General features: G+C 39.9%; 1 protein-coding gene across 2 annotated transcripts in view; it reads right to left on the bottom strand.

The window, feature by feature from the left end:
• phyhd1 (phytanoyl-CoA dioxygenase domain containing 1) overlaps positions 1–22,717 on the bottom strand; it is a 25,385-nt gene extending 2,668 nt beyond the window's left edge. Inside the window, exons 1-9 of one of the 2 annotated variants that reach the window (XM_057819139.1) lie at positions 22,599–22,717; positions 13,821–13,979; positions 7,384–7,459; positions 7,215–7,318; positions 7,077–7,139; positions 3,148–3,169; positions 2,953–3,081; positions 2,769–2,885; positions 2,305–2,431 (exon numbers count right to left, since the gene is read on the bottom strand). In XM_057819139.1, coding sequence (XP_057675122.1) covers positions 2,305–2,431; positions 2,769–2,885; positions 2,953–3,081; positions 3,148–3,169; positions 7,077–7,139; positions 7,215–7,318; positions 7,384–7,459; positions 13,821–13,979; positions 22,599–22,631 — 830 coding nt within the window. In that variant the 5' untranslated portion in view covers positions 22,632–22,717. Of the gene's footprint in view, positions 1–2,304; positions 2,432–2,768; positions 2,886–2,952; positions 3,082–3,147; positions 3,170–7,076; positions 7,140–7,214; positions 7,319–7,383; positions 7,460–13,820; positions 14,067–22,598 lie in introns of both variants that reach the window. The other variant, XM_057819140.1, reaches the window with a different exon arrangement.

The following is a 22,717-nucleotide window of genomic DNA, read 5'->3' as shown; positions in this document are numbered from 1 at the left end:
AAAACAAATGCTAACTGCAGGTTTTGTTTTTTTTTTTTTTTTTTTGCTTTCAACCAAGAATCGAGACTGTTTTACGTCCGTATCTATAAAGAATTCAGGGATTTAAGAATATATTTAAAAGAATTTTCAATGTAAAAAGCTTTAATGTAGCCCTGACCCACGTTCACCCAATCTGTTTGGTCTTATTAAAGCGAAACTAAGGTTAGCCAACCATGTTTTTGAATAATATCAATGGCTAAACAATTATAAGCATATTTTCTTTTTTTTTTTTTTTAACGCAACCCTTCCAGATTCTTTGTTTAACCCATAGCAACGCCCTTGACAACAAAAATGCTTTTCTTCATCAATCTTCGGAAATCTTCGGAAATTACGTCACACCGGGAAGTGCGAAGGAAGTCCGCCATAGAACAGTATTGTTTGTTGCATTGCTTCTCGGTAAGATGCCACGGTGGTGTGTGGCGATGTTTTCTTCTCACTCAAATGAAAAGTTGTATGAGTGGCCACGTAGCAGGGCACGTAAATGGACATCTTTCATTCGCACGAAGCGAATGAATTTCACGCCATCATCGAGTAGTGTTCTCTGCTGCAAACACTTCGAAGATGCCTGCTTCCTTAACCGGTCTGCTTATGATCAAGGATTTGCCAAAAAGTAAGTGTGATTTTTTGATAGATGGCTGATGACTTTGTCAAAGCAGAGCTGCCAACTGTTGTGGAATGAACAGTATAAGCTAGCAGTGTTAGCCGAAAGTTAACTCGTGGCAATCCCCGATCATACAGTAGCTGATGTTGCGTTCGCTAGGTTAAGCGTGTTTAAATTGTGTGTCATCTACGATCTTGTCCGAAAGGGTTAATCCACTGTCAATCGGGAAAGGGGTGTGGATGTGCATGTAAGCGGGTCGGCGTCGCGGTAATTCACGGTCACGTTGCCGTAAGAGACACACACCGCCGGTGAGTTTGTGCACATTTATTTGTATTATGTATTTCCACCTTCACGCTTCAAGCATTGCATTGCATTTGTACGGTTCGGCGTTTCTTTCACGGTGATCGCTTGATAGCCTTCTAGTTTGTGTTTTACGTACGAGAGCCGCTGACAGGTGACAACAACAAGCATGTTGGTTTTAATGTCTGGCAGTGAATCAGCGAGCGCGCAGGTCGCGCAGTGAATCATGGGAAATGTAGTCTCGGGACAACACTGAAGTGGTGCTTTGTAATCTGTCCGCTTGTGTGAAAAAACTACATTTCCTCACGCCATTAGACGCCACTTCCTGCCGAGAGCCCCGAGCTGTGTTCGTACTGTTAGCTCCATGTGTTAATAAAGAAACAAAGTTGTCAGCACGTCATTTGTTCAATACATTTGTAAACAAAAAGCTCATAACAAGACACTATGCACGATCCGTTTAAGAGTAGTAGGAGGCGAGGAGGAGATCAGCGAGAAGCAAAACTTCGCAGTCGAATGTGGCGGCAGTCCGCTGTTATTTTGTTTTCTTATTGTTGCCACAATAAAGTGGAGAAAGCCATCAACGACTCATCTCCTTCTTTCCCCCCAATGTTTTTATATTATTATTTTATATGCACGAGAGCTGCCGGATCTGCCAAAATCAACATGAAGTCTGATTATTAATTTTTTTATCAATGTCATCAGATAGACAAAAACATAAAATTATGTGCAAATGCCTGCATCTTCAAATCATGAAAATAATAACAGCCTATATTTTACCAATCTTGTAATCTCGATGGGTCTTGTATCCATTCCATGTCCGGTAGTCTAGGCACATTGTTTGCATCCTGATTAGCGTCTGGCTAATACATGTTAGGTCCAACATAAAATTCCAAGCTCCTCCTCTTACTCCAACTCTTCAAAAACTTGAATCTCCTCCCTTGCGCTCAATCTATCGCTTATATCGTTGTTTGAATCATTGTTTGAAGGGCTTTGCATGGCGGCCGTATGTATGGAGCTGCCATCGCTGTTCCCGGTGTGACGTATGACTTCCGGGTTCGTCCCCTTTCAGGCTCGAACTTCGGAAACGCGATTATTTTGTCAAATATACAACATATAAATTATTTTTTCATGCTTTATTTGTTGGACAATGTTTAATTACTTTAATTGTGACCCTTTTTGGCATGTTATGAAATTACTTCATATTTCTGCTTTAATGTCACATCCCGAGCAAAAAGTGTACATGCAGGTTATGCTGTGATATCGTCCCTACCAATGTTGAGACCAATCCTACGCCCTTGTTTGCACTTGATGAGTGATTTTTCTCAAAAAATGCTGAAATATAGCGGCGCGGTAAGTGAACTGACCAGTTGTCGGCACTCCAATGGGTGTCCTGAGCCTCCATGAGATGGAAGGTGTAGACGTGGCGCGAGTCCGACGACACGTTCTCCGCACTGCGGTGCACCACTTGGCCATGAATCAGGACCACGCCACCTAAATACAAGAACAAAACAAATCAGTGTGTCCTTTTTTGGGGAGGGAAATATTTTCTATTTACTACTTTGCACTTTTACTATCTGCACGGTAATGGCACCTCCATTTTGTCGTTCAATTGTGCAATAGCAATGAAAGCATTCATTCAATGAATCAAACTGAGAACAATTGAGAGACGCAAAAACAGAGAATTTGCTTGGACAATTTTAAGGTCAACATTGTGTTTAGACTTTAGTCATCAACCATCCATCTACTTTCAAAATATTTTTTAACCATTGGCTTCCAGGGATCGAATGTCTATCGCCATCAACGAGTCGCTCTCCGATCCGTTTATCACCTTTTTTAACTTCCGCCGGGACGAACCGGTCTCCGTCGTAGTCCCGCTCGGTGCCGATGAAGTCAGTCTGCAGGACGCTGCCCGGCGACGTCCTCACCATCCTTCGGGTTATGCCGCCTGTTAGCAAGGAGGCGGGGCGTTAGACGGCGTGGGCGTGGCTGCTGCTACTAAAATGCTTGCTTACAGTTGTGCGAGCCCGGGATGAACCACAGGCAGCCGTTGTGGACGGTGGCGTCCTCCAGGGCAACCCAAAAACCCGTCACCCTCCCAAGAGGTTCCGTGTACAAGAAGGTGGCGTCCTGGTGGGGCGTCACTAGGGGGCGCAAACCATACCTACTGTATTAAAACATCAAAGCGTAACACGAGCACGTCTTCTGACCTTCTCCACCAATCCCGGGTTGCTGCAGGAGGGAAAGAAATATATTACAATTAGAGGTGCAACAATTAATCGATTAATCGATTACCAAATTAATCGACAACTATTTCGATAACCAATTAATCGCTTAGGACCTTCACCTTAAACTTGTCTAAATTCTTGAAATTGTATATAACTTCTCAATTGTAAATATTATCAGATTTTTTTCATTATATTTTTGTTAAGTCAAAGTAGCACATGAAAAAAATCTGCTTTTACTTTGGAAAACAATTCACATTGTTGCAAATTTTCAGACATCTTACTATCTAAACTAGCTTCTTAAAGTGCATGTGACACGAAAAAGCATGTGTATTTCTTAATACACGCGGTATTTTATGCTCCTGAATGATATGGACCGCTTGGATGTGTGTGGAAGCGATCGCTATATTTATTTAGTTTTTTTAATCCCGCGCCATGAAAATGAGTGACTTCCGGCTTCGGTCTTGCATTGAGGAGGAGGGCGCTGTGACGTGTACGGATGAAGGTGTCCTCTTCACTATACAGCCGTACTGTTGTGTATGAGGACTAAGTATTCAGCTGATTTTGCGGATTAATACGTTCAGTTTTCGCATCACGCCAGCCAAACGGCTGCAGAAAAATCTTGCTGTATGAGGGAGAGGAGTGTGCACCTTTTTGGAGTTTCAAGAGGTTCCCATTCACCGTGGATATTGGCCAAAACAAGCCCTACTACTGTGGGACCATTGCACTTATGAGGAAGTGAGTAAACATTGTGTTTTGTATTATGTCAAATACTGGGATCATTTTAATATGTACAGTGCCTTGCAAAAGTATTCGGCCCCCTTAAACCTTGCAAACTTTCGCCACATTTCAGGCTTCAAACATAAAGATATAAAATTTTATTTTTTTGTCAAGAATCAACAACAAGTGGGACACAATCGTGAAGTGGAACAAAATTTATTGGATAATTTAAACTTTTTTAACAAATAAAAAACTGAAAAGTGGGGCGTGCAATATTATTCGGCCCCCTTGCGTTAATACTTTGTAGCGCCACCTTTTGCTCCAATTACAGCTGCAAGTCGCTTGGAGTATGTTTCTATCAGTTTTGCACATCGAGAGACTGACATTCTTGCCCATTCTTCCTTGCAAAACAGCTCGAGCTCAGTGAGGTTGGATGGAGAGTGTTTGTGAACAGCAGTCTTCAGCTCTTTCCACAGATTCTCGATTGGATTCAGGTCTGGACTTTGACTTGGCCATTCTAACACCTGGATACGTTTATTTTTGAACCATTCCATTGTAGATTTGGCTTTATGTTTTGGATCATTGTCCTGTTGGAAGATAAATCTCCGTCCTAGTCTCAGGTCTTGTGCAGATACCAACAGGTTTTCTTCCAGAATGTCCCTGTATTTGGCTGCATCCATCTTCCCGTCAATTTTAACCATCTTCCCTGTCCCTGCTGAAGAAAAGCAGGCCCAAACCATGATGCTACCACCACCATGTTTGACAGTGGGGATGGTGTGTTCAGGGTGATGAGCTGTGTTGCTTTTACGCCAAACATATCGTTTTGCATTGTGGCCAAAAAGTTCAATTTTGGTTTCATCTGACCAGAGCACCTTCTTCCACATGTTTGGTGTGTCTCCCAGGTGGCTTGTGGCAAACTTTAAACGAGACTTTTTATGGATATCTTTGAGAAATGGCTTTCTTCTTGCCACTCTTCCATAAAGGCCAGATTTGTGCAGTGTACGACTGATTGTTGTCCTATGGACAGACTCTCCCACCTCAGCTGTAGATCTCTGCAGTTCATCCAGAGTGATCGTGGGCCTCTTGGCTGCATCTCTGATCAGTTTTCTCCTTGTTTGAGAGGAAAGTTTGGAAGGACGCCGGGTCTTGGTAGATTTGCAGTGGTCTGATGCTCCTTCCATTTCAATATGATGGCTCCTTGAGATGTTTAAAGCTTGGGAAATCTTTTTGTATCCAAATCCGGCTTTAAACTTCTCCACAACAGTATCTCGGACCTGCCTGGTGTGTTCCTTGGTTTTCATAATGCTCTCTGCACTTTAAACAGAACCCTGAGACTATCACAGAGCAGGTGCATTTATACGGAGACTTGATTACACACCGGTGGATTCTATTTATCATCATCGGTCATTTAGGACAACATTGGATCATTCAGAGATCCTCACTGAACTTCTGGAGTGAGTTTGCTGCACTGAAAGTAAAGGGGCCGAATAATATTGCACGCCCCACTTTTCAGTTTTTTATTTGTTAAAAAAGTTTAAATTACCCAATAATTGTTGTTCCACTTCACGATTATGTCCCACTTGTTGTTGATTCTTGACAAAAAAATTAAATTTCATATCTTTATGTTTGAAGCCTGAAATGTGGCGAAAGGTTGCAAGATTCAAGGGGGCCGAATACTTTTGCAAAGCACTGTATATTTAGCCGTTTTTGTGGGAATATGTGTTTGAATGATTTGAGAGTATTGTTTAAAAAAAAAAAAAAAAAAAGTTAGCATTTAAGCTAGCGGACTTTTGTTACGCAAGTTAGCCAATTTTTCTTTTGTTGTACTTAGATCTTCATTTATTCTTTTTAATATCGTTCAAGGCTCAGCTCAGGTATTTTAATTATTTATGTTCCTTATTCGATTACTTGATTATTCGAACTACGTAGTTCATCGATTAATCGACTACTAAAATAATCGATAGCTGCAGCCCTAGTTCATACTCCAATTATTGACATGCAATGGTATCATCCTGAAACCATAACCAACACCATCGATTGCATGGGTCATCGGCAGTGTTGTTAATAACGGCGTTACAATATAACGGCGTTACTAATGGCGTTATTTTTTTCAGTAGTGGGTAATCTAATTAATTACTTTTCTCATCGTGGCAACGCCGTTACCGTTACTGAGGACGGAAAGGCATGCGTTACTATGCGTTACTATACTGGTTGAAAAGTCTGAGGGAGACGGACTCACCGAGACGACAGAGCAGAGCAGGAGTGGGGAGAGGCAAGAAAGTTGTGACGCCGAGCAGACGCGATGCTAGGCAGCTCCAATAATACATGTTGTAGCCGATAGCCTACAAACTACGCCCGCATGTTATGGTAGATATGGTAGACATGGTAGATATCACATGTACTGTATATAGATATAACTAGATGCAAAATGACAGACATTGCACTAAATGCGTTAGTAGACAGCCGCCATCTTGAAGCAGTATACTTTTTAGGACGGCTCTGTTGTAGAGAACCTTCCTAGCGAACCTAAGTAACTTTTTATATAAAATACTTCTAAATCGGCAAAATCTTGACTTGAATCTATCTTTAAATGATGAAACAGTTTTAAAACTTTCATATGTCGAAAGTAGAGAGAAGGGAACTAATGCAATAATGGGAGCAATTCTAACAACTTTTAACAGTTGATCCAGGGTAAAGAGTAAATTAGGGTAAAGAATTGGGCTCGGGCCAATTGTACTAAAAACCTTCACAAAAAACTTCATAGTGTGGCCAGTGTTTTTTTTTTTTTTTTTTTTTTTTTTTTTTTTTTGAGGGAAAAAAAAAAAAGTAATTATCACCAATTACTTTGCCAAGTAACTAATTACTCTTACATTCAGGTAATTGAGTTACTAACGCAATTACTTTTTGGGAGAAGTAATTTGTAACTATAATTAATTACTTTTTTTCAGTAAGATTAACAACACTGGTCATCGGTGATTATCATGCGTGAATATGTTGTTTTTTATTGGTATGCTAAGCAGGTACTATTGACTCGTGCTAGCTTAGCCACTCAGAAGCCCTGAAACTAACAAACTGCACGGAATTTGTTGAAGTCAACTCCACCGACTAATTATTAAACCCCTGCTAACTAGAAGATTAAGCCTTATAATGACCGAAAACCTGTTTTATGACCTATTTAATGATTCATCAATCACCTTAAAAATGTACATGCTCTGCAGAACAACGGGGTGAACCAGTCCCAGCTTTCTGGCCATTCCCTATAAGGAGAACAAGAAGCAAAGCGACTCACGTGGTCCGGTTTCTCACTCACGCACGGCCGGGCCTCCTCTTACCTGGACTTTGTCTGAATGCGTAACTTTTTTGTACAAAGGTTCGTAGGCATGCAACGCGTGTCCCACTTTATTTAGAGATCGATGCTTGGGGACCACAAATTCCCCTGAAAGTAAGAGAGGATAGAAGTGTTAAAAGCAGAGTCGGTCACCAGTAAGAAAGGTCACTGACCTCGCTCGTCAAAAACTCCCTTTTCGAAGAAAAAACGGATCTTGTCACCGCTGCTGATGAAATAGTCGGTGCTTCCCTACAGGTCAAAAGGGACTGCTGATGAATAAACACAACTCACAAAACGTGACTTTTTTTTTGTTGCCCTGATCGACCGATTCTACTTAGTAACATGTGAACACTACCAATAGATGGCACACTCATGAAAAACAACCTTTCCGTACATAGTAGCAGTGGTGGAATGTACAGTACTATACTGAAGTATATTTTTGTGCAAAGGTTAAGGTTTGGTCTCAACATTGGCGGGGACGATATAACAGCATAACATGTAAGTACACTTTTTGCTGGGGATGGGATATTAAGACCAAACAGATTGGGTGAACGGTGTTCAGGGCTACATTTCTCACGAATATGAACCTAATTAATTGATAGGCTAACCGATCATTGCAAAATAAATCTGTATTGAGTTATACCAGTGCTTCTCAATTATTTGCTGTTACGCTCCTCATAGGAAGACACGATACACTCATGCGCTGGTCCTCATGGGAAACGTAGTCTTCAAAAAACTACCGCTTTTGTTCACCAGCGTCGCTTAAATCGACCAAAACTGAAAAGCTACCAAGTGTTGCTTTAAGACCACATAAACAAAATAAAAATGAAAATTGGGTAGAAGGGGGTAAACCTCGAATCACTACATTTCTCACAGTTTAATTAACATTAACAGCAGAAAACGCATACAGAAGTGGAGGACACTTCTCTCTAAGCAGCTTCCTACTCAAGTTTTGCAGGTTAGCAAATTCATACAGTTTAATGTCATGCAAACTCTGATGCAGGTTGTAGCAAAATTTCTGTAGCAAAATTAGTGGTGTGTTCCCCACCTCCATCACATTGACATCTTTTTACATTACTTACAGTGGCCGTTGCTGGCTGAAAAAAACTTCTAATATACAGTGCCTTGCAAAAGTATTCGGCCCCCTTGAACCTTGCAACCTTTCGCCACATTTCAGGCTTCAAACATAAAGATATAAAATTTTATTTTTTTGTCAAGAATCAACAACAAGTGGGACACAATCGTGAAGTGGAACAAAATTTATTGGATAATTTAAACTTTTTTAACAAATAAAAAACTGAAAAGTGGGGCGTGCAATATTATTCGGCCCCCTTGCGTTAATACTTTGTAGCGCCACCTTTTGCTCCAATTTCAGCTGCAAGTCGCTTGGGGTATGTTTCTATCAGTTTTGCACATCGAGAGACTGACATTCTTGGCCATTCTTCCTTGCAAAACAGCTCGAGCTCAGTGAGGTTGGATGGAGAGTGTTTGTGAACAGCAGTCTTCAGCTCTTTCCACAGATTCTCGATTGGATTCAGGTCTGGACTTTGACTTTGCCATTCTAACACCTGGATACGTTTATTTTTGAACCATTGCATTGTAGATTTGGCTTTATGTTTTGGATCATTGTCCTGTTGGAAGATAAATCTCCGTCCCAGTCTCAGGTCTTGTGCAGATACCAACAGGTTTTCTTCCAGAATGTTCCTGTATTTGGCTGCATCCATCTTCCCGTCAATTTTAACCATCTTCCCTGTCCCTGCTGAAGAAAAGCAGGCCCAAACCATGATGCTGCCACCACCATGTTTGACAGTGGGGATGGTGTGTTCAGGGTGATGAGCTGTCTTGCTTTTACGCCAAACATATCGTTTTGCATTGTGGCCAAAAAGTTCAATTTTGGTTTCATCTGACCAGAGCACCTTCTTCCACATGTTTGGTGTGTCTCCCAGGTGGCTTGTGGCAAACTTTAAACGAGACTTTTTATGGATATCTTTGAGAAATGGCTTTCTTCTTGCCACTCTTCCATAAAGGCCAGATTTGTGCAGTGTACGACTGATTGTTGTCCTATGGACAGACTCTCCCACCTCAGCTGTAGATCTCTGCAGTTCATCCAGAGTGATCATGGGCCTCTTGGCTGCATCTCTGATCAGTTTTCTCCTTGTTTGAGAAGAAAGTTTGGAAGGACGGCCGGGTCTTGGTAGATTTGCAGTGGTCTGATGCTCCTTCCATTTCAATATGATGGCTTGCACAGTGCTCCTTGAGATGTTTAAAGCTTGGGAAATCTTTTTGTATCCAAATCCGGCTTTAAACTTCTCCACAACAGTATCTCGGACCTGCCTGGTGTGTTCCTTGGTTTTCATAATGCTCTCTGCACTTTAAACAGAACCCTGAGACTATCAAAGAGCAGGTGCATTTATACGGAGACTTGATTACACACAGGTGGATTCTATTTATCATCATCGGTCATTTAGGACAACATTGGATCATTCAGATATCCTCACTGAACTTCTGGAGTGAGTTTGCTGCACTGAAAGTAAAGGGGCCGAATAATATTGCACGCCCCACTTTTCAGTTTTTTATTTGTTAAAAAAGTTTAAATTATCCAATAAATGTTGTTCCACTTCACGATTGTGTCCCACTTGTTGTTGATTCTTGACAAAAAAATTAAATTTCATATCTTTATGTTTGAAGCCTGAAATGTGGCGAAAGGTTGCAAGATTCAAGGGGGCCGAATACTTTTGCAAGGCACTGTACCTCCTTTTTGAAGGGAGCGGATGAGATGGCATGTTGGCGACATGTTGTATTTTCGTCGGGTCAGTGCGTGTGTGTGTGTGTGGGGTGGGGGGTCAAGTTATCAGCCAATCAAACGTGAGTTTGGGGGGGCAATGGACTAGCACATTCAGCGAGTGAAAAAGGGATAAATATAAGTCTGAACGTAATAAAAATAATTACCTATATAACTGAAATCCTTATAAAATGCAAATAAGGTTGCTTAAAAGTTGGTGGCGACAATTTGAACATCCTGAAAAGTTGGTAGTGTTATGTCCCTACAGTCCCTATGTAAACCTACGCCCTTGTTTTTGTGTATCTGTACGTTACTTGAGTACAAATATGAAGTGGCCATCTTTACTTTGACTGTACTACATTTTACAGCACGTATCTGTGCTTTTTACTCGACTACTTTTCAAATTGTCGCATGTGTTCCACGTTGTTTTTTGTTTGTTTTGTTTTTTTCCTCATTGTGAATTGACAATTACATTTTTATGCGTCTGGCGCAATCGATAAGCCCCATGCGACTATACCATAACTGAGCAGTTGAGGCAGTAACACGAGTACAAGTAAGATTAGGCGGGTACAGGTCTGTCAACAGACTTACAGGGGCCCGGGGACAAGAGACCATTAAAGGCCCCCACCCCCACCCCCACCCCTGCCACTGGCTTGTCACGACAACATATGCAGTACTTTTAAGGCTTTGCAAATGACAGTGTAAATTTTAAAATTATTTGAGATGGACAGTTAAATTTAACAGACTGTAATGTGATGTGACACAATATAAACAAACAATTTTGATCTATTGTCCCATGTAGGCTACAATACAATACAACTAAGCAACAAAACAGTATTAACTAAACATCAAGTCGCCAGACCAGAGTTTGTTCAGCCCTGCTCCCCACAAACTAACATATATCCCTGATCTCCAATCACCTTCTCTCTCCTCAGCTCAACGTGAGCAGCATGTCTTGTCATACCGCAGCTCAATAGGCTACAAGCGGCCGGTGACAGATTCGAATCGGACTTTGGTCACGGTGATCGCGAATGTAAACGTTCAGTGTTAGCGGCTGTTGTTCACTTACCAACATCACCGTCCACAGCGAACTCTAGCCCTAATTCTCTGGCTTCGTATCCCCCTTTTAAAAACTTCATCATTTTTTCTCATTCACCTGTATGATCGTCATTTTTTTTCCTTTTATCTTTTCTTTTCTGAGCACCCGATTTATGACGACTCGCCATGTTTATAGTTTGTAACAATGACAGATTTTAATTTCCCGCTTCAGGGCAAGTACGTAGTGTAGCCTTGGGTGCGCCAGGGCGGGGTCAAACCATTCTCTGTTAAGACAGAAGGGGTGGGGGTGGCATTGTACATATTTGAAATCTTTAATATGTTAAAGTTTTTGAGTATATATCGAGTAGAACATAATATTTAATCAGAAAATGATTTAAATAAAAAAGAAATATGTGAATGTAAAGTAAAATAAATCAAGGGTCATTCAGGGCACCCTATGGCCCTGAGGCCCGGGACAACATACCCGGTTGCCCCCCCCCCGTCGACGGGCTTGGGCAGAAAAACAAGATATTGACCAATAGAAACCAACAGTGAGAGCACCTCACCGTCAGATGAGTTCTGCACACTCTTGTACAGTATGCACCTGATAGTTGCTTTCAATCAGACATTAAGTTTGGAGATTTTTGAGGTTGTTAAGCTTCTGTTTACAGTGCAGTCAATTTTATTTCTTGTTTTTTTTTTCCATTCTGCTCAGTTTTAAATAAAACTAAACAGTCAATGAATTTTCTTCCTTATAATATTTACTCAGATCTCTGTATGTATGTATATATGTTATTGCTGCAATGATTAGTTAACTCGAGTAATTAGAAAAAAGCTTCGAATCAAATTTTGCTGCTTCGGGTTAGGGTTATTATAGATATATATCAGAGGTTGCGCTAGACTTTTTCGTTGTCTGTCATTTTGACTGACAGTGTCATAAAAATCCGGTCATAATCTATTTTTACCCGTCACTTACATTTTTTAAATGATAATAATGACATATTCAATAGTATTTAGTTTTCATTCATTTTTAATTAATATTCTGTCCGAACAAGCTTAAACAGAGGCAAACAGACAGCGGCGTGCACCAATCAGCGACGGGCAGACGTGACGTTAGCAAAGCGACGAGGGCAGGATGAGGGACTTGCGCGCGGAAGTAAACATACGAGGAGAGCGGAGTTTATTCAACATGGCTAGCGCGAGCCAGACTGTTGTCAATGACTCGTGTCGATGTGTTTTAGCTCATTTAAAACTGAATTTACCGCGGATTGGAACATATTCTCGGCTCTCCCGTTCGCCATCTGTGTTGTCGTGGAGACGACTTTCGGCGCGCAAGAGTGACGTTGCTCGTGAAGAACACGTCACGCAAATAAACAAATCTGATTTGTCGATTGATTTTGTACCTACTCGAGAGGCCGTTAATGGGCTGCGCCCCAGACTTTTTTCTCAGTGTTAGAAAAATACAGGGAGAACAGTCTGGCCGTGCCAGGCAAACACTCAGTTGCCTTGACATTTTTTCCGAGTAAGGCCAACGACGTCATGCATCAAGAGAGACAATAGCTAATTAATATGCTCACTCGCCACCCTGTGGTCTGGGGTGTGAATTGCAACCTGTCAAAATGACAGATGGACTTCAGTTTTTTCCGTCACTGTTTTAAAAAAACGGTCAACGACGGAAAATATTCGGTTAACGCAACCCCTGATATATATATATATATATATATATATATATATATATATATATATATATATATATATATATATATATATTATAGGGTTATCACTGCCCTCTTAGTGGTGTTTGAACAATTTGTTAAGAGCATTGTTAAAAAAAAAAAAAAAAAAAAGTTAGGATTTTATATAATTTAAACTAACGGACAAGGTACCCAATTGTTCTTTTTGTGGTACTTAGATCCTCATTTATTCTTTTTTTTTTTTTTTTTACACCATTTTAAAGTTAAGATCAGGTATTTTAATTTATTTTTAAATGAAAGTGCAATTCTTCATAGTTTGAAGAACACTCTGGATTTTTATTTTGTAATCGCATTTAATGCTCTTTCTCTTAGCAAGCTTTGTTTTACATCTCCTAAAATTTATTCTGCAACGCATTAAATATTCCTAATCCAATTACTCCATTAATCGAACTAACTAGTTGATAGATGAATCGACTACTAAAATAATTGGGAGAAAATACTTTTATTCTTATAAATTTTAAACCTTTTGCACTTTTACTTGATTATTTTTTTTCTTAGATACTTGTACTTTTACTTTAGTCATTTTTTGCACCTGTATCTACTTTTACTTGGGTAAAAAAAAGTGAGTACTTCATCCACCAATGTACAGCATTGTGTGAAAAAAATGTGAAAAAAATGTAAGCACATGGGATACAAACACACGCACGACAGCATTGTGATGCTCCTGTTCTATGAAAACATACTGCCTTTTTGGGGCACTAATGACTGTGACCCAACAATTCTACCTAGTAACAAGTGACAGGAGGGAGTAAAAAAAAACATAGTTAGCTATGTTTTCCGACAGCATGAGAAGAAAGACAACCTTTTTACCCTTAGACTGTTACTAGCAACTTTCCACATCTCTGTCCTTATAAAGTCTGCCTAGCAACAAGTGAAAATAAGCAGTAGCATACTGTACCTGCATCTGCAAAATGTAGGCATGAAAAACAAATCATCAAATCCATTTCAACCGAGACGGCTGACATGAAATGATCACGTTTCAGTATTCGGGTATAAGAGCTACAAGGCCTTTGGGGTATCGGCGGCTTGCGCTGACCTGCGTTTTGAGCTGCTCGTGGTGATACGTGGAGAAGGTGGTCCTGCAGTGCGCCGGCACATCCATCTGCTCCACGATCTCCGACATCCGCCGACGCAGTTCGTCGCACTCCAGAGACGTCAGGAGCTCGTCCACCACCACGTAGCCGTTCTCCATGTACTGACCGAGAGTAAGCTTTCATTTTTCACATTCAATAGTTTGTGACTTTTAGCGGCGGCTACCTCCGGCCTAAAACCTCGCCGAAGCCTGTGTGAAGCGTAAAGAGATAAGCATTTGGCCCATTGGGAATGTGATTGTTTATTGTTAGTAGCAAGTGTTAAGTGGGTTAGAAATGTGTTCTTGCCAAGCGGGGATGTGCACAGGCGTGTGTTCGCCCAGAGTGTTCGACTCGATGGAAGGGAAGAAAAACTTGGGCTTTTTGGGGCAGTCCCAGTTCAAACGTATTCATCAGGGAGCATGCATACAGTGGGGCAAATAAGTATTTAGTCATCCACTAATTGTGCAAGTTCTCCCACTTGAAAATATTAGCGAGGCCTATAATTGTCAACATGGGTAAACCTCAACCATGAGAGAGAATGTGGAAAAAAACAGAAAATCACATTGTTTGATTTTTAAACAATTTATTTGCAAATCATGGTGGAAAATAAGTATTTGGTCAATACCAAAAGTTCATCTCAATACTTTTTCGTTTTCTGTAGCTCTTCACAAACTTTTCACACACTGTTGCTGGTATTTTGGCCCATTCCTCCATACAGATCTCCTCTAGACCAGTGAGTGACCAACACGGTCTTTCAACTCCCTCCACAGATTTTCTATGGGTTTGAGATCTGGAGACTGGCTAGGCCACTCCAGGACCTTGAAATGCTTCTTACGAAGCTACTCCTTTGTTGCCCTGGCTGTGTGTTTGGGATCATTGTCATGCTGAAAGACCCAGCCACGGCTCATCTTCAATGCCCTTGCTGATGGAAGGAGATTTTCACTCAAAATCTCTCGATACATGGCCCCATTCATTCTTTCCTTTACACAGATCAGTTGTCCTGGTCCCTTTGCAGAAAAACAGCCCAAAAGCATGATGTTTCAACTCCCATGCTTCACAGTGGGTATGGTGTTCTTCGGATGCAATTCAGTATTTTTTCTCCTCCAAACAGGAGAACCTGTGTTTCTACCAAAAAGTTCTATTTTGGTTTCATCTGACCATAACACATTTCCCAGTCCTCTTCTGGATCATCCAAATGCTCTCTAGCGAACCACAGACAGGCCTGGACGTGTACTGGCTTCAGCAGGGAGACACATCTGGCAGTGCAGGATTTGAGTCCCTGGTGGCGCATTGTGTTACTGATAGTAGCCTTTGTTACTGTGGTCTCAGTTCTCTGTAGGTCATTCACTAGGTCCCCCCCTGTGGTTCTGGGATTTTTGCTCACCGTTCTTGTTATCATTTTGAAGCCACGGGTGAGATCTTGCATGGAGCCCAGATCGAGGGAGATTATCAGTGGTCTTGTATGTCTTCCATTTTTTAATAATTGCTCCCACAGTTGATTTCTTTACAACAAGCGTTTTACCTATTGCAGATTCAGTCTTCCCAGCCTGGTGCAGGTCTACATTTTTGTCTCTGGTGTCCTTTGGCCATAGTGGAGTTTGGAGTGTGACTGACTGAAGTTGTGGACAGGTGTCCTTTATACCGATAATGAGTTAAAACAGGTGCCATTAATACAGGTAACGAGTGGAGCCTCGTTAGAAGAAGTTAGACCTCTTTGACAGCCAGAAATCTTGCTTGTTTGTAGGTGACCAAATACTTATTTTCCACTCTAATTTGGAAATAACGTCCTTAAAAATCAAACAATGTGATTTTCTGTTTTTTTCCACATTCTGTCTCTCATGGTTGAGGTTTACCCATGTTGACAATTACAGGCCTCTTTAATCTTTTCAAGTAGGAGAACTTGCCCAATTGGTGGTTGACTAAATACTTATTTGCCACATTGTACATGCAAGCATTAGTAGAAAAGTATTTTACACTAGAAAATTCAATTTCTTCCTATTGGTATGTGGGCATTTCGGGATCACTTCCTGTTGATACAGGTCACTTCCAGTTGATATTCGGAAATCTCGGGGGCACTTCCTGTTGAATTGGGGGTATGTTGGGAGTCATTTCCTGTTGATATCGGGTCACTTCCTGTTGATTTGCGGGCATTTCAGGCAATTTACTGTCAATGGAATGGCAAATTAAGCAATTGGAAGTAAATGGGAAATTTTGGCTATTAAAAATGAATAGGAAAATTTTTGGCAAAAATTATTTCAAGCAGAAGTGGGTAGTAACCCGTTACGTGTACTCCGTTACATTTACCTCAGTAACTTTTTGAGAAAAATGTTCTTCTAAGAGTAGTTTTACCACGCCAAACCTTTGATTATGAGAAAATTTACTTCTAGAGTAGTTTTACCACGCCAAACTAATAAAAAATAAAATTTTAATTTTTTGTCAAGAATCAACAACAAGTGGGACACAATCGTGAAGTGGAACAAAATTTATTGGATAATTTAAACTTTTTTAACAAATAAAAAACTGAAAAGTGGGGCGTGCAATATTATTCGGACCCCTTGCGTTAATACTTTGTAGCGCCACCTTTTGCTCCAATTTCAGCTGCAAGTCGCTTGGGGTATGTTTCTATCAGTTTTGCACATGGAGAGACTGACATTCTTGCCCATTCTTCCTTGCAAAACAGCTCGAGCTCAGTGAGGTTGGATGGAGAGTGTTTGTGAACAGCAGTCTTCAGCTCTTTCCACAGATTCTCGATTGGATTCAGGTCTGGACTTTGACTTGGCCATTCTAACACCTGGATACGTTTATTTTTGAACCACTGCATTGTAGATTTGGCTTTATGTTTTGGATCATTGTCCTGTTGGAAGATAAATCTCCGTCCCAGTCTCAGGTCTTGTGCAGATACCAACAGGTTTTCTTCCAGAATGTTCCTGTATTTGGCTGCATCCATCTTCCCGTCAATTTTAACTATCTTCCCTGTCCCTGCTGAAGAAAAGCAGGCCCAAACCATGATGCTGCCACCACCATGTTTGACAGTCGGGATAATGTGTTCAGGGTGATGAGCAGTGTTGCTTTTACGCCAAACATATCGTTTTGCATTGTGGCCAAAAAGTTCAATTTTGGTTTCATCTGACCAGAGCACCTTCTTCCACATGTTTGGTGTGTCTCCCAGGTGGCTTGTGGCAAACTTTAAACGAGACTTTTTATGGATATCTTTGAGAAATGGCTTTCTTCTTGCCACTCTTCCATAAAGGCCAGATTTGTGCAGTGTACGACTGATTGTTGTCCTATGGACAGACTCTCCCACCTCAGCTGTAGATCTCTGCAGTTCATCCAGAGTGATCATGGGCCTCTTGGCTGCATCTCTGATCAGTTTTCTCCTTGTTTGAGAAGAAAGTTTGGAAGGACGGCCGGGTCTTGGTAGATTTGCAGTGGTCTGATGCTCCTTCCATTTCAATATGATGGCTTGCACAGTGTTCCTTGAGATGTTTAAAGCTTGGGAAATCTTTTTGTATCCAAATCCGGCTTTAAACTTCTCCACAACAGTATCTCGGACCTGCCTGGTGTGTTCCTTGGTTTTCATAATGCTCTCTGCACTTTAAACAGAACCCTGAGACTATCACAGAGCAGGTGCATTTATACGGAGACTTGATTACACACAGGTGGATTCTATTTATCATCATCAGTCATTTAGGACAACATTGGATCATTCAGAGATCCTCACTGACCTTCTGGAGTGAGTTTGCTGCACTGAAAGTAAAGGGGCCGAATAATATTGCACGCCCCTTTTCTGTTTTTTATTTGTTAAAAAAGTTTAAATTATCCAATAAATGTTGTTCCACTTCACGATTATGTCCCACTTGTTGTTGATTCTTGACAAAAAAATTAAATTTCATATCTTTATGTTTGAAGCCTGAAATGTGGCGAAAGGTTGCAAGATTCAAGGGGGCCGAATACTTTTGCAAGGCACTGTGCATTATTCAAACTATGAACTATTTTCTCCACTAGAGGGCACTCATGCTCTTTGGACGAATGATGCTTCCTTTCTGAAGATTTATTTTCTCTTGCCGGATTATTATTATTACTTTTGCTTAAATTTTGTTTTTCTTTAGCTTAATGTGGTTATGTAATAGGTTATAGTACAATATAACATGAAACAATTTATGTAGATAACTTTGTGCTGAGTAAAAAAAAAACATTGTTTAAAAAAAAAAAATTGGAAGCAGTTACTCACAATGTTACTCAGGACTTGAGTATTCTTTTTACCAAATACTTTTTTCCTTGTACTTGAGTACATTTTTTGGATGACTTTTACTTGAGTAATACTATTTTGAAGTAATGCTACTCTTACTTGAGTCGAATTTTTCGCTACTCTACCAATGTTCTTGGCAGTCTTAATCATATTTTACTCATCTCAAAATGTGTTTGTCTTCGTGTAGTTTCAGTCAACGTTTACTAGAAATGTTGTCGTCTGTAAAATCAACATATTTTACTTAAAAATAAATAAAGGTTTCCACCCACTGTATTTCAAATTTTTGAACATTGACATATGAGCACATATTGTAGTATCTACAATGACAACAATTATATACACACTCAGCAGGAAAACTATTATATAATACTGTATATATTGTGTATAGTAATATAATGATACCCACCTGAATGCCACGGACTGTATGTAATAAAAGTTGTCAGAGAGTTTAAGAAGACGCTCGCAGTTAGCATAAGCCTATTGCTAACGTGAATGCTATGCTAATGCTACAAGTTACATTTCGTGTGTGATGATATTTTGAAGTAACACTACTCTAACTTGAGTCAAATTTTTGGCTACGCTACCCTCCTCTGATTTCAAGTATGAATGAAGTAATTTGGATAAAAAATGTAGGACTAGATATATTCTGAAATTTTACTTTACTTTTATATTAAAAAAAAAAAAATTCATGGGAGCATGTTCTTTTTTTGTGTGTGTCAAACAAAAGTGCGTCACCTGGGAATTCCGGTCGTTTTGGTGTTTCAGCGGTGTTAGTAGGTTCAACGGTTTTGGCTGGGAAGAAACGCTATTGGACAAAAAGCTTTTGCATACAGGGTGACCCAAAAAAAAGTTTACACTCAGTTGACTGCTTGTTTAAAAGCCATTGAAACATATCTAAATAGGTTGTCATGCTTAAGTGATTCATTAAGGTCACTCAATACAGCTGGTAATCTCTCGTCTCTACAGTGCCTGTGCTTCTGCTGAAAATGAAGAAAATTTTAGCTGTACCTGAATTGCTGCGTGCCGGTCTGACACCTACTGAGATTGCAGCAAATCTGAGAATATCCAGATGTACAGTCTACAAAGTTAAAAAAGAAGCTGAAAGATACTGGAACAGCCTCACGAAAACCTGGGTCTGGAAGTGCCCGATCTGTGGGGACCAAAAAGTTGATTGACAAGGTGATATGTGGCCACCCAGAGTCCAGATCTCAATCCCCTGGATTATAGCATATGGGCAACTGTGGAGGACAGTGCCTGTAAGAAGCCACAAACTTCTGTGGCAGCCTTGGAGAGGTCCATTGTTAGATCTTGGGAAAAGATGACAGCATCCTACATAAACAAGACCCGTCAAGCGTTCCGCAGGCGCCTGGAGGCTGTTGTGACACTTAAGAGAGGACACATTGAAAAATAGAGTGCATGTACATGTTCTTTACAATAATGTATAATTTGTGATTAAATTCTAATTCTAAACTGAATAAACATGGCATTTAAGTTGTATTATGGCAGTGTAAACTTTTTTTTGGGTCTCCCTGTACAATGCAAGACTACCATCAAAAAACTACAAATCCTGTATAGTCCCTCTAATCACACTTTGTTTATTGTTATTTTTTTCATGAGTTCAAATCCATATTAGAGCTGTCCCGACTAGTCGACGTCATCGATGATGTAAATGCGTCGACGGGCAAAACATACCGTCGACGGGTAGTGACGGGTTAAAAAAAATTACATGCTGATAAAGTTTAGAATGGCGTGCGCTCGCGATGCAAGCGGTTGTTACCGGCACCCCCAAGGCGGCCGCTGTTATTCTCAATTTGACCGGCATTGTCAGATTGAGCGGAGGGGAAGAAAGTGGGCGAGCGAGAGAGAGGGAGCGAGTTAGGTGAGAGTAGGGAAAGTACACGGGTAGCGCGGAGTTAAATGGGTGCATTCCCCACGTTTTTGTTTTGGTCAATAAAAGTATCAATAAAAAGCCATCCGACACCTCTTGGTGTTTTTATGCACGCCGCCGCCTTCCTGAGGAGGAAATCGGACGAACCGACGACGACGAGCCAAGTGAATCGCCGGTTCACTCCTAACTACAGCGAGGAGTTGAACACCGCCAATTACCAAGAAGTGAAAGCGGCATTAAACCAAAAAAGCAGACCAGAAAAGCCAGAGCCAGGAATTATTCCAAGGAAAATATGGAGGATGCCACTGTGTGTACTCATTGCTAAACTGAGCTTGCATACCACGGTAGCACGTCGGCGAAGAACGAACACTTGAAGCGCCGTCACCCATGTGTAATTTTGGAAGACAACAAAAAACAACAAACTAGCGGATTGTAAGTCCATACAACTTTCTAGCGATTTTTTTTTTTTTAAATTGAATTTGCCTTTATGTGCGTCGTTATCAACGTGCATTTTTATTTAATAAATAATTAATATATAATATATATATAATTATATAATGTTTTATTTAATTATTATTAAATTTATTAGGATCATGGAAGCTCCCTCTTGGGGGAAAAAAATATATCCTGTAAAAACATAATAAAAATATATATGGAAACAGCACTGGCCTGCTTACTGTAATCCATGACTGCACTAATGTTACTTTATATTATAAAGTATTATTGTGTATATACATATAGTAGTACACTATAAAATTAATACTATATATTTAACTTTTGTTACTATGACTATGTGTGACTTTCATTCAAAATAATTGTGGTAATATTTCAGTGTGCCCTCTGCTTGATCTATTTTCAGGTTAAAACAAACAAAAGTTGAACAGTTTTTTCCCCTTCCCAAAAAAATGCGGAATGCACACCAGAAAGAGCATCTGAACTCACACAAATTATTCTGAAAATGATTGTCTGGGACATGAGACCCATTGCAATTCATTTTAACATTTATAACAATATAGACTAGAGCTGGGAATCTTTGGGCACCTAACGATTCGATTACGATTACGATTCAGATGGTCCGATTCGATTCTAAAACGATTATTGATGCACCCCCCCCCTTTTTTTTTTTTTTTTTTTTTTAAATGTTTTGTACATTAGTTCCAAAATTGTTCAAAAATACTCTCAGGCTAAACCAAACTACTATTTCAGTATCAAGTTAACATATAGCAGTAAACAAATATACAAAAATAACAGTAAATAAAAAAACTCCAGTCCCCATTCTGTATCAGCAGCTTTAAACTACATTCAATTAATTTAATGTTGTGAATCAACCGTTAAAGTTGTTAAAATTGCTCCCGTTAACCCATAATTTCCCTTTTGTCAACTTTCGACATGTGAAAGTTTTAAAACTATTTTAAAGATAGATTCAAGTCAATATTTTACCGATTTAGGAGTATTTTAGATAAAAAGTTAATTAGGTTTGCTTGGAAGGTTCGCTACAACAGCCTTGCAGAGAAGTGTACTGCTTTAAGATGGCGGCCGTTTACTACGTCTGCATCTAGCTTTTTGTAGATGTGCTGCAAACGCTACCGCTACCGTAGTGCATCTAGTCTTATATAAATGATATCTACCGTAACATTATGTGGATGACGTACTTTTGTAGCAGCTTCAGGTATGTTGTTGTGTTTTTTTATGTCGTGGCATGAGTTGAGCTAGAGCCGTGAGTTGAGCATTGGCATTACCCGAGGGGCCGGGTAATGAGAAGCATGATGTTTAGCTACTCTTGCTCCGTTGCTCATTGACCGCGCGGCGCGCTGAGTGTGTTGTACTTCCGCCTTACTTGGCATATTTCAATAATCGGAATTTGGATGTTTGTGAATCGTTCTCGAATCTTCCACGGCCGAATCGCGAATAATCTAAGAATCGGAAATTTTGCACACCTCTAATATAGACACACCACAAAAAGAGTAAGAATTGTTTTGACTCCTGTTAAAAAGGTGAAGTCACAATGTTTCCATTTACATTTTTTTGCACTAGTTAATGCCAGCAGCATTTGACCTCATTGATTTATTATTGATATTTTTGTTGTTTATACATTAATAAAGAATTTAGGTATTCCAAAATGGTTTTGTGAATTAATAAGCTTCAACAAATATTTCATGATTAGTTTAAAAAAAATATATATATATATATATTAGATTAGTCGACTAATCATAAAAATAGTCGGCTGACTAATCGGGAGGAAATTGGTCGTTTGGGACAGCCCTAATCCATATTATTAATTATGGAATTCATTTTTTTTGTTGTTCTTTTTGTTGTATTATTTTTCTAAAGAAAGTTTTGTTATCACTGATTTTGTTTGATTGCTACGACTGAATCTTTACTATCAAATTAACAGTTTCACGTTTTTTGTTGTGTGAGTATTTCTCAGGGTTTCTATCGATTATTTTGTTCCTATTCAATCCACGAACTCACACATGGCCGAAATCAGTGAAGGATTTTGTAATCCCCCATGGTATAATCCCAGTGGCAAAGAAGAAAGCAAACAAAATTAACAGCTAACCCTAGCCCTAATTTAATTGTTAGAACGAGGGCTGCAATGCTCACCTTTTGCACATGTCGGTCGCTTAAAAACTCCATTTTGCCTTCTGGTTTCGTAAAGAAAAATCAAATTTGAGGTTCCTCAGAGGAGGACTGGGAGGAGTCAGTGACATAATAGCCTCATG

Source organism: Corythoichthys intestinalis, chromosome 17 (assembly GCF_030265065.1).
Source record: "Corythoichthys intestinalis isolate RoL2023-P3 chromosome 17, ASM3026506v1, whole genome shotgun sequence".
Lineage (NCBI taxonomy): Eukaryota > Metazoa > Chordata > Actinopteri > Syngnathiformes > Syngnathidae > Corythoichthys > Corythoichthys intestinalis.
The sequence above is the reverse complement of the archived record's forward strand: the minus strand, read 5'-3'. Positions and strand labels throughout refer to the sequence as shown.